The sequence below is a fragment of the Ursus arctos genome, unplaced genomic scaffold, assembly GCF_023065955.2.
Source record: "Ursus arctos isolate Adak ecotype North America unplaced genomic scaffold, UrsArc2.0 scaffold_29, whole genome shotgun sequence".
Lineage (NCBI taxonomy): Eukaryota > Metazoa > Chordata > Mammalia > Carnivora > Ursidae > Ursus > Ursus arctos.
In genome coordinates, this window is record NW_026622974.1 from 7,674,657 (window position 1) to 7,686,823 (window position 12,167).

At 45.4% G+C, this 12,167-nt stretch overlaps 1 protein-coding gene across 6 annotated transcripts in view; it reads right to left on the reverse strand.

Moving 5' to 3' along the window:
• PLA2G7 (phospholipase A2 group VII) overlaps positions 1 to 12,167 on the reverse strand; it is a 40,850-nt gene that overhangs the window by 5,754 nt on the left and 22,929 nt on the right. For 5 of the 6 annotated variants that reach the window (XM_026507309.4, XM_026507311.4, XM_026507308.4 and 2 more), the window contains 7 exons: positions 9,484 to 9,605; positions 8,887 to 9,034; positions 7,133 to 7,226; positions 4,613 to 4,681; positions 3,953 to 4,079; positions 2,457 to 2,570; positions 1,279 to 1,370 (listed from right to left, as the gene is read on the reverse strand). In XM_026507309.4, coding sequence (XP_026363094.1) covers positions 1,279 to 1,370; positions 2,457 to 2,570; positions 3,953 to 4,079; positions 4,613 to 4,681; positions 7,133 to 7,226; positions 8,887 to 9,034; positions 9,484 to 9,605 — 766 coding nt within the window. The remainder of the gene's footprint in view (positions 1 to 1,278; positions 1,371 to 2,456; positions 2,571 to 3,952; positions 4,080 to 4,612; positions 4,682 to 7,132; positions 7,227 to 8,886; positions 9,035 to 9,483; positions 9,606 to 12,167) is intronic. The other variant, XM_044387182.3, reaches the window with a different exon arrangement.

A 12,167-nucleotide genomic window follows, 5' to 3' on the forward strand; every position in this document is an offset into this window, starting at 1 on the left:
TTTCCAGACCTTCTAGGCACTCTGCAGTCAATTTATTATGCCTTTTTCACAGTTAACTGTTGGACCAGTAGCTTTATAGTCAGAGGTACTTCACCTGGCAAAGTGTCTGGAGGTTGAAGAAAAACATAAGGGGTGTATCATTTGAAAATGTAACTTGCTTTTTAAAAGTAAGTTTATCCTATGTTTCTGGACCTTCTGGACACTCCATTTTATGTGCTCAATGGGCAAAAGGAGAATATTCCCTTATGGAAACTGATTTTAAAAATTTGTGAGATGAAATTTCACGAAGCGTCCTACCCATGTTCTATATGGTTGGCTCTTCATGACCTCATCAAGTCTGTGATGCCGTGGTTCAAGAAAGAAAATATTTTTTCAAGTTGTAAGACCAGAGCCTGGTCTTGACTCTTGCTCAAATAACTGTAATTTAAGACCTCTATCCATCTTTTTTAAAAAAAGATTTTATTTATTTATTTATTTGAGAGAGAAAGCCAGTGGAGGGAGGAGCAGAGCGGGAGAGGGAGGGGGAAAGAATCTCAAGCAGACTCTGTGCTGAGTGCAGAGTCCAACCTGGGGCTCAGTCTCATGACCCTGAGATCATGACCTGGGCTGAAACCAAGAGCCAGGCGCTGAACTGACTGAGCCACCCAGGGGCCCCAAGACCTCTATCCATCTTAAAGATGGAAAAAAAAATAATTAAAAAAATGCCTTGCATATTGGGGAACTCTAGAAATACTGTAAAATACACTACTGATATCACTACCATTATGACATAGATAAAATGTATATATATTGGGGCGCCTGGGTGGCACAGCGGTTAAGCGTCTGCCTTCGGCTAAGGGCGTGATCCCGGCATTATGGGATCGAGCCCCACATCAGGCTTCTCCACTATGAGCCTGCTTCTTCCTCTCCCACTGCCCCTGCTTGTGTTCCCTCTCTCGCTGGCTGTCTCTATCTCTGTCAAATAAATAAATAAAATCTTTAAAAAAAATGTATATATAAAGATACATTTCCAAGTGAAAATATTAAGCCCTTAAGCAGATAAATAAGAACGATGAGGGAAAATACATAAGAATGGGGAGAGCTTTTAATAGCAAGAGAAGTAGATGGCTTCTGTCTGGGAAAATTCATATAGAGTACTTTATGGGGGGCAAAAGAACAGACTTATAAACCCTGAAGGATCCTTTCCTCAGTAAGAATTTGATAAATATCCTATCCCACATGGGTTATCATTTCCCCTCTTCCAAAAACTTGCTGTTTTCTCTCTTTGCCTCCTCTTACCTGAATCTCTGATCTTCACTAAGAGTCTGAATAACCGTGGCTCCACCAAAAGAGTGTCCAATTACTGCTATTTTATTCCTGTCGATAGAGTCCTATATGAAAAAGCACAATATATATTCATCACTATCTCACCGGCAGTTAGAATAGAATGGTTTTTTAAATTATGATATTATTATTCATTTCATGGGCATGGTTAAGTCTTTTGATTTCTTGTAAAAGAAATACACACACATGTATACACACACACACACACACACACACAATTTACATGTTGAGCCTTCGTAGAAGTTCAGAAGTAAACTTAATGATCCATGTAGGCGCCCACACTTGAAACACCAACACCACTGCTGGCTTCTGCCTCTCCCCGCTCCACGTTTAATTCGTGTGTTCATTCCACGCGTATCTCTTGAGCACCTGCTCCGTGCAGGCACCGCAGACCATGCTCACCGAGACCCCAGTCCACCGGTGGCGAAAGAGACACAGACGCGTGATGCAGACACAGCGGGTGGTGCCCAGGACCACGTGTGATAGACAGCTCACCAGCCCAGGGGTGGCGCTGCGGTCCAAGAAAGCTTCTTGGAGGAGGTGATGCCTGACTTGAGTTGAAGAGTCAGCAAGACTCAGGGAGAAGACGGTGTCAGGCCAAGGGGACAACACGTCCAAAAGTACGGAGGCAGGAGAGGGAGGGGCTGGCTAAGGGACAAAAACTCTTTGCTGTATCAGGTGAACAGACCATCATCTTCTGCCCGAACTGAAGTACTTCTAGTTCTCTCTATCCCCTCTACTCCAACCTCCACACACACTTTTGGGCCTTTGGTCATGCTGTCCACTTTGATAGTCTTTCACCCCCTCTCAATAGCCTGTTGACAATTTTGACCACCATTTCAGGATCAAGCTCAGAAATATGCAAAAGCCGTCCAAGAACTTAGACCACTTCCCCTGGAGGTACTGAGTCGAGCCAGAAAAATTGCTGTTTTTGCAGCTCAAAGCTGGCTGTTGGCATTTCATATCTAGTGGACCTAATACCTACCTCAGTGCTGTAACAGTTCACGTATACTATTTTTTTTTTTAATTTGCAGCCCTTTGTCATGTCATTCCTCGCGTTACAGCAGAAAAGCAGATGAGAAGGAAAAAGAAAGAACGACAGGACAAGGGAAATGGCTTGTTCTTAAGCTGACCTTCAGTTGTTCCACATCGAAATCTAAATCCAAGACATTCTTCACTGGCTTTCCACCATCAATGGCCAGAATCAAATCGAGAGCTTGCGAACACTCCTTTGCTCTTGTCTGTACCTGACATGATTATCAGGAAAAGGAAATGACAAAATAAAAAAATGACAAAGATTAGAAAAAGGAAGTGACCAGGGGCGCCTGGATGACACAGCGGTTAAGCATCTGCCTTCGGCTCAGGGCGTGATCCCGGCGTTATGGGATCGAGCCCCACATCAGGCTCCTCTGCTGGGAGCCTGCTTCTTCCTCTCCCACTCCCCCTGCTTGTGTTCCCTCTCTCGCTGGCTGTCTCTCTGTCCAATAAATAAATAAAATCTTAAAAAAAAAAAGAAAAAGGAAGTGACCAAAAAAAATGACAAAATGTGACACTTATGTTAGAGTCTGTGTAGGAGTTGCCTGTGGGAAACACGGCTGATTGCGCCCAAAGTGGAAATGGCTAAGTGCTAGTGACGGGAACACAGCCCGGCGTGAGGACACGGGCCCCAGCTTTGCAGGTAGTCATAGCTTCGTGCCACTCCTAGCTCGGTGGCTTACCTGCTGTGTGACCTCAGCTGAGGTGCCCGACCTCTCTGAGCTTCCATTTACTGTGGGATCCTGCCTACCTCGGTGAACAGTGGGCGGGACTAAATGCAAAGACGTATGTAAAGCACCCACTGGAAAGCTTGGCGCAGAGGTGAAAGCCAGCGTGCCTCCTCTCACCTCATCTTCCAGACGCCCCTGTGAAAGAGCTACGTTATCAGTCATTATGTCGTAGCAGATAGAACGCAGAGGCAGAACAGTAAGTAAGTAACAGTAACTAACGCGTCCAAGATCAATACTGTGAAGTGACGGCGCCGGGATTCAAACACAGAAAGCTGGATTCTAAGGTCTGGCCTCGGAACACTATTCCACGCTGCATCTCCGAAAAGCAGCGTCTTTAATATTGCCTTGAAAAGCAGGGTCTCTGTGAATTTCTTTTTTTTTTTTTTAAGATTTTATTTATTTATTCGACAGAGATAGAGACAGCCAGCGAGAGAGGGAACACAAGCAGGGGGAGTGGGAGAGGAAGAAGCAGGCTCATGGCGGAGGCGCCTGACGCGGGGCTCGATCCCAGAACGCGGGGATCACGCCCTGAGCCGAAGGCGGACGCTTAACCGCTGCGCCACCCAGGCGCCCCCTCTGTGAATTTCTCTTCTAGCACTTCTGAGGTTCTAAACTTAGACGTTCTATTGCGAAAAATTTCTGAATATGTACTGTCTTCCCTCAGGATTTTTACGTTTTTACTATGATCCAGACTTTTCATTAAGGGAAGTGTATCACTCAGAGGATCTTCTGACAGGTCTCTGGGGAACGGGATATAGGAGAGCGAGGAGTGCACCTTGCAGTATGTAAATGGCATGAGCAAGCGTCATCCTTTTGCATACGCTTTCGAGTCACCACGCCTCCTCCCCTCCTGCTGCCTGTACCTGCTCGTTTCGCACAGGCATCTCCTCCTCCTCTGACTTTAGGCTTTGAAGGTAGAGCCAAGACTTATTCCCTATTTCTGCAGCAGACTGGTCTTTGAAGTAGTAAGTCGCGGAGGCGGACCCATCCCTACAATGCAAACAGATTCAATGACTTACACTCGCTCTTCCTCTTCTTCGTCCCCTGCCATGCTCCCTCCCCACCCCCAAGTTCACTCTGAGCTTTCTGACTTCCCTGTCTTCTTCCACTCTACTTTTGTTTTAAAATCAAAGAGGCCCCCAAGGGAGTCTACGAAAACGTCACCGCTAGGGTCAAATCCACCCATCCTATCTTCACAATTCTAGGAGGTCCCTAGGAGACTCACACCAGGAGTCAAATCCCAGGGCTGCCACTTACTCACCATCTGGTTTGGGGCAAGTTACTTACCCTTTTCCAGCTTCGTTTCCCTCCTCAAACCAGTGATAATAGTAACCACTTCAAAGGGTTTTGACAAAGATTAAATGATGGTGCATGAACAGGGCACACAATAAACCCCAGAAAAGCTAGCGGCTCCTGAAAGTTTAACTCAATCTCCTTTTTTTCTTCATCATGTAACTACAGTTGACAATTTCACTGATACACTTTTATAAATCTTTCTGGAAGGTAGAGCCCAGGTGACCTACCTGTGTTCTACAGCAGCGACTATGAACCCATGCGATGCCAGATCAATGCCAATAGCAGAATAAATCGTCCTTCCAAACAAAAAGAGGAAAGCATTGAACTACCAGCCAGGCTTAGGCAGGGCCCGCTAATAAGCCTGGGAACGTGGAGGCCATTATACCCCCATAGTAGTGCCAGGGGGTAAACCAGATAGCTGTGGTTCTCAAAGGGGGCGGCTCTGCCCCTCAGGGGATATTTGACCATGTGTGGAGGTATCAGGACTGGGTAGAGGGTGCTACTGGTATCTAGTGGGTAGAGGGACTACAGCGTGTAAGACCACCCTCTACGAGAAGAAATGGTTTTCTGTGAAATGTCGGGAGTCCCAAGACCGAGAAACCCTGATGTGGTGATTCTAAACATCGCTTTTGAGAGGGCTTTAATCTTGGCCCTACTACTTATCAGCTATATGACTTTTGGTAATTACATCACTGAATCTTTGTCGGCACCTGTAAAAGGGCACTAATACTGCCTTTGCTTTAGAACAGTAGTGAAGTTCTCGTAAGACAGCGTACGTAGGAAGGCAGTGCAGCGTGGTGCTTAGGAGAAGGGGACCTCCAGTCTGATCCCTGCGTTTGAATCCACCACTGATTAGCTGTCTGCCTTGGATAAGTCACTGATCTTTCCTCTGTAATGGTAGGGTACCTGGTGGGATTACTCTAACTATCAAGTAAGTGAATACATTTTCAGGGCTTGTAAATACGTCTAAAACAGGGGAAAGACTGAACACATGGCAACTCTTAGTTAAATGATTGGACACAAAGAATCATGTGCTAAGCAGGTGCATTCATACCCCCTTTCCAGTCTTCATTCTGCACTAGCTTCTCATTTCATTCATTCAACAGGAAATGGCAATAGAGAACCAAAGCAAAGGGAGGTAGTAGGAACTCCATCTTCTACTGTTGAAGATACACACCCTACTCAGGAAGGGATCAGCAAACCTTCTCTGTGAAAGGTCAGGATGTAAATATTTCCAGTGGGCAATATAATAACTGTCACAGCTCCTCGACTCTGCTGTCATAGCACCAAAGGAGCTGCAGATAATGCAAAAGGTGGAATGAATGTGGCTGTGTTTCAATAAAGCTTTATTTATAGAAACAGGCAGCAGGCTGGATTTCCCAACCACTGGTTAAGTAGAAATCAAAAAACTAGTTAGACTACAATTAACGTACCAAAGATCATTTCTTTTTATTTATCTATTTATTTATTGAGAGAGAGAGCATGAGCAGAGGGAGGGCCAGAGGGAGAGGGAGGGAGGGAGAATCTCAAGCAGACTCCCCACTGATCATGGACCCTGCTGCAGGGCTCGATCTCACAGCCCTGAGATCATGACCTGAGCTGAAATCGAGAGTTGGACACTTAACCCACTGAGGCTGCCAGGCGCCCCCTGAAGATAATTTCTTATTGCAGATACCACCCAACTTCTTGCCAGCTAAAAGCCACCTATTTCTGAAAGTCTTATAATCCTCTGAGGTAGAAAAAAGTGTAGGCATCTGAGAAGATGGAAGAGGAGAGGGTGTGGAGGTCATGTGCCAGTCAGAGGTCATGCCACAGAGAGCATAGCTGACTAAAGACCCCGCCCCCAGCCTCTGCCCCTCCAGATCCACCACCACCAGCTAAGCTTCCTGTGGGATGCACCCAGTGACTGGGCACAGCGTGGGTACTAATGTAGGCCCATTCTGGTGAGATGCAGGACTCCTTTGATGAGCAACTTCTGGTCAAGCACTCCCTCAGTTGGCCTGGTCCCATCTCTCCTTGAAGTGTGCTGTAATCTGAGACTCTTCATACCCAATCTCTCCATTCCCCATCTCCTTCCCATGTGTCCAAGCTGCATCATGATCTGAAGGTTCTCCCTATCTTTTCCTGCTCAGTTCCCTCTAGCCTTCACAGACATTTCTCCCAATAAATGTCTTCTACAGGTAACCCAGTCTTGGTGTCAATTTCTCAGAAGACCCAACCCAGCGGATGATTTCGAGAGTGTAAATATTATAATATAGAAGGGTGACAGCCAAAAACGTAAACCCTTCCCTTCTTGTCATGAGGCTAGTCTCCACGAGCTAGAAGGAGGGATCAAACTACTTGACAAGATAGGACTGGACTGATCCATGGACCACAGCCAATGTTTGAGGAACCCCAATTCCTCCAAGATGGGGGCCAGCGTGATACTCTAAACTCTGTTCTTTTTTTTTTGGCGGGGGGGGGGAATGCATTCAGTCATTGGTCCTTAGGAATTAAAATTGTTCAGCCTTGGGGCGCCTGGGTAGCGCAGTCGTTAAGCGTCTGCCTTCAGCTCAGGGCGTGATCCCGGCGTTCCGGGATGGAGTCCCACATCGGGCTCCTCTGCTGGGAGCCTGCTTCTTCCTCTCCCACTCCCCCTGCTTGTGTTCCCTCTCTCGCTGGCTGTCTCTATGTCAAATAAATAAATAAAATCTTAAAAAAATAAAAATAAAAATAAAAATAAAATTGTTCAGCCTTTCAAACATTACCGGAATGCTCCAAGACCATGAGAAAAAACAATCAGTGGATAGTTTTCACCAGTCCTCAGAGGGGAGTTCCAGCCTGCGGGAGTTGTCATTGAACCTAGACAACAATGAGAGATGATAATTAGTGTTTTCTCTGACTTGAATGTTGCTGGTTAATTTAACTTACATCTTCTTAGTGTAAATCCTGACCCGTGGAATTTGTATTTATGTTTTTATGTATTACTAGTAAATTCACTAAAAAGTCTGCTACTAGATACCTACCAACTAAGGACCTACCATGGAGTTTTTCCCAAGACCACAAAATCATTAATCATCAGTCCCCACTGCTAGCTCTGTGCTTAAGATGAGACACTTCCCTACCTACAGGTGTATTGAGAAAGGCTATGTTTTAGTACCAATGCCAGGTGTTGGCCAAACTTCAAGGGGAATATTCTGAAACTGAACTGAACCTCAGGAGCATTACACCAAGAACCAGAATCTTCAAATCAGGGACTCCTTTCATTCTAACTGGGTTACGATCTAGAGAAACAGACCACTGACTTCGTACTCAGATGCGGTTTTGGACGCAGCTCTGTCACGTCCTATTGACCTTGAGCAAGTTACAAGAACTCTCTTGAGTTTCCCCTTTTTGTAAAACGGAGCAAATGGTACCTTCCAGGGCTTTTGTGAGAATGTTGTCTAAGTAGGGAACATATGCAAAGCACCCATCTCGTGACATAGCAAGGGGCTCAAAATATGGAAGATGCTGTCTTCCTTCACTTCTCAATTGCTGTTGTCATTACTATCTTCGGTCACTTGGGTTCCATTTTCTCATTTATAAAACAGAGATGCAGTCATGAAGATCGGATGGGATGATCGCTCTGGAAGCGATTTATAACTTATTCAGCACCATGAAGACCTGTAGTTCTATTTCCATCATTTCTGTTATAAAGTGGTTTTTAAGAAAACTCCAAGGAGACGTTTAAAATAAATGCTGTTGGGGCGCCTGGGTGGCACAGCGGTTAAGCGTCTGCCTTCAGCTCAGGGCGTGGTCCCGGCGTTGTGGGATCGAGCCCCACATCAGGCTCTTCTGCTATGAGCCTGCTTCTTCCTCTCCCACTCCCCCTGCTTGTGTTCCCTCTCTCGCTGGCTATCTCTATCTCTTTCAAATAAATAAATAAAATCCTTAAAAAAAAATAAATGCCGTTGTAGGTAGTTTTGAGAGAGAGATTTGAAGGTCTAGTTAACACTGGTTCCACAGTACTGTCTGATCAAACAGATAGCATATTAGCGATCTGTAGGCAAGCGAAGCAATCAAGCACAGAAGATGATCTTGGCGAGAGGAGCTGGTTCCTTGCGGGTGGGCGAGGGGAAGGAGAGTAGTCTCCTCGCTTACCATAGGTGAGAAATTAGCGTTCACTTCCCTACAGAGTATCCAGGGCACCGGGTACCTCAGCCAGCCTGCTACTTACTCACCGGATTATTGCTTCCCCACAGTATGTAAGCGGGAACATTAAAGACCAGCCAGACACAGATATTACAGCCAGTCGGAAAGTCTGACACTTTCTGTCCCTCCATCTACCCCAATATATGCAGGACAAACAGAATGAGAACCCTTGATTCTCTGATAGTTACCTGGGCTTTTAAGAAAGACTTTGTCATCTTAAGGGAAGTTTAGACTGGAGAAAATCTACTTTGATCCTTGCCTGAAACTTTTGCTGTTTTCAAGGTTTTCATATATTCTAGAGCCTACAAAGCAGGATCGATGGAAATCTTACCAAAAAACAAGCTCAATATTTTGCCCATAAGCCAGTGTGTTCCAAGATATTTACTAAGACCAAAAAAATATTCTTTGTTGGGGATCCAAAGGGTGTCAGAGTGGTGCTCGTCCTCTTGGGAAGGATAATACAAACGCAAGAAGCTGCCCTGTAGAGGGAAGAAATGAATGTACTTTTAGTGAAGTTGCTTCTCCGTTCTGTTCCAATAGCTATTTTGCATACTTAATTAGTGGAGACCCAGATACCTCTGTTGTTCACGAGAGGTCGAGAGAAACGTTTTTAAGCTGCTGTGGTGACTAAGAACAGTAGACAGAGAAGCAAAATAGGACAATATGCCTTCGGAGTGAAAAGAAAGTATGAGCAGTCTGGTTTCAACCATTTAGGAAGGGGAAAATAAAGAGTGTTTATAGGTAAATTAGTCCCATGACAACAACAAGTTGGGGGGATGACTTAACTAGCGAAAGGCTTCCTAGACAAGACAAATGGCAAAATGAGTCATTCTCAGGTGAGGGCAAGAGCCAGTTTCAAAACCTTCTAGTGGGCAATAGTCACAGTCAGTACTCGAATATAGATAAGCGGTCTTAATCAAAGCATTACCTTCTTTGTATAATCAAACATCAAGTCTGTACAACCGACAGAATAAGGTCCATTTCCTTTGGGAATGTTAGATTGGCCCACACTTGCAGCAGCCATCAGAGCTTGTAGTTTATTGGCCCATGCTGAAAAAAAGGTAAATATTATCTCACAGTCATTCATTACACTCCCGACTTTATTATGCAAAAAGAAATTCCAAGGCAATTGAGTTACATCTCTCAGTTTCCGGCCTCCTTCATTTCTTTACCCAAATAGTAAAATACACAAATAATTACTGAGGGCCCAATGGAAGCAAAGCATTGTGTGGCAATAGAGGTAGAGATGGACATAGCCCTTCCCCTAAGGTGCTTAAGGCTATCACCTCCTTGCCCTTAGCTTCCGCTCTAATCCAGATCACGTCAAAGACCGCTTCCCCAGTCTGTTTTTTCCCAAACAGGAACCTGACCTCACATTGCGGATTTGGGCTTACAACTTCCTGTTGGGTGCCTCCACCCGCTGTCCTTCCTGTTAGGAACATCAAGGCCAATGGTCCAGAGTCAGACTGGATGGCCATCTCCCAACTCTTCCGCCTCATCCTCTAACCACACAGCCTGCACCTCCAGCATTCCCTATCTCGTGCATCCCAAGCCAGAAACCCGGGAATCAGCCTCCTACCTCCTTCTCGCCAACCCCCTACATCCAACTAGGTCTCAATTTCTAACATTTGTTTTTAGCTTAGAATTCTCTCTCCAGTATGGCCCTGGTCCCCTAGCTCAGCTGTGTATTTGCACATTCACGGTCTCTTGACCGGAGAGCTGTCCTCTCTCCTAACTGTCCTATTCATCTTGGATCTTGACCCCTTCAAATGTATCCTTTACACAATGCTTGGAGTGATTTGAAGCACAAATGTCACCAGGCAATGCTTCTGGACATTTTTCAACGGCTGCCTATCACCAAGTGGGTACTTCTGAAGGGGGAATATATTGGAAACTTTTTGCAAGGCAGTTCGTAGGGCCGTATTTAAATCTACACACGCCTTCCTACGCTATGTCCACTGCAGCTGGAGGCACAGACGTGGCCTATCCTTCCAGCGTTCCGGGGTTGAAATGTACAGAGTTTGCAGGTGCACACGTCACATCTCGAGTTCCTGGGCACCGTACGAAAGTGGTCTGAAGGTCCCCTGCCTTGTACTCTTCTGCTTTTTCCTTGAAGTTACCCACCTCCCACAGGCTCCAGCAGAGCTACACACTGAGCTGTTTGACGCCTCTGCCCCTTAATAAATTCTATTTCCTGTGTTTGAAATCCCAATGGCAAACTCCTGTTCAACTTTTAACATCTTGATCGGATGTCAGGTCTTCTCTGAAGCCTTCCCGCACTCCCCAGACTTAATCATTTCATCTCAGTATTAAATCGATTCCCTGTATATATATTTTTATCATTCTTCTTATCCTATATATTAAAGTGAGGTGTTTGCATACTTTGTCTCCCACATGAGGCTATTTCTTAAGAGCTGTAACATCCTCAGATCTTAATGCTGGCACACGGTTGGTGCTCCATAAATATTTGTGAAAGTGAGCCGAGCTAAGCTGTTCATTGCCACTGGGCTCTCATTTGCATGAAATGCTTTATCGTATATATCCTCTTACCCACCCACTCTTGAAACTGTTTCTCCCTCTTTGGTGCTAAAACTCTTCAACATACCTGCAGTCGTATCCGTTCTCCTCCTTTCTACACCCCACACAAGTCCATATTTACTTGTAAGATGGTGAGTCCCAATATCACAATATCCGGACTCTCACTTTTCTTGATTCAGCTTGCCTACTTGTTTTCTTCTATTGGACTGTGAGAGTCTATTTCTCCGCTAGACAGACTCCTTCAAGCTTTCCATCACATTCTGCCTCTGCCACTGAGACACTTGGAGCTATGTCAGATATGGAAATTACATCGATATCATAGGGCATCACCCAGAAAGGTTTTGAGTTATGAGAAGAAGCCCGTCTTTCATGTTGGTGACTCATGTGTGAAGACCTGCCAGTGACGAGTCCTTCAATACATCAGGCTTGCGACTCAAAGCTGGTCCACGGATCAGCATCACTGGCGTCCGCTGGGAGCTCGGGAATGCAGGATCTTCAGCCTTAGCCCAATTCTACTGACTCAGAAAAGCTGTGCCTATTAAAGTTTAAAAAGCACTAGGCTAAGGTACCAGAGTGCCTAGTCTGACACACCATTCACAGCCCAAAGGCAAGCAGGGAGTTCCAAGGAAGGCAGGAGATGAATGGACCTGGGGTATTAGAGCCAGGTGGTCTATTCTGCATTCCAGCTAGACCTCTGATGCTACGAGGCTCCGGCCTAGGCCATTTACTCCCCTCTCTTATCCTCATTTGTGAAGTGAGGCAAAAAGCACTTGCCCACCCGCAGGACAGCTGCAAGAAGGAAGTGATAATGGAAGTCAAGTGCCCAGCACGGAACACAACACATAATCAGCAGACAGCCGATACTACGTGTCCCTTACCTCAAGTTAGTTAACTCTGGCTACCCAAATTTAAGCCCTTAGAGGAGTGTTAAGATCTAAACTAGACCATTCCATTTTCCCTTTGGGCAGATTCAAAATCCAAGGTGTTTCCTCAGACAGTAAAAAAAAAAAAAAAAAAAAAAAAAAGAACTTCACCCATAAGGCTAACATTTTCAGGTCTATTTAGAAAGGCTCC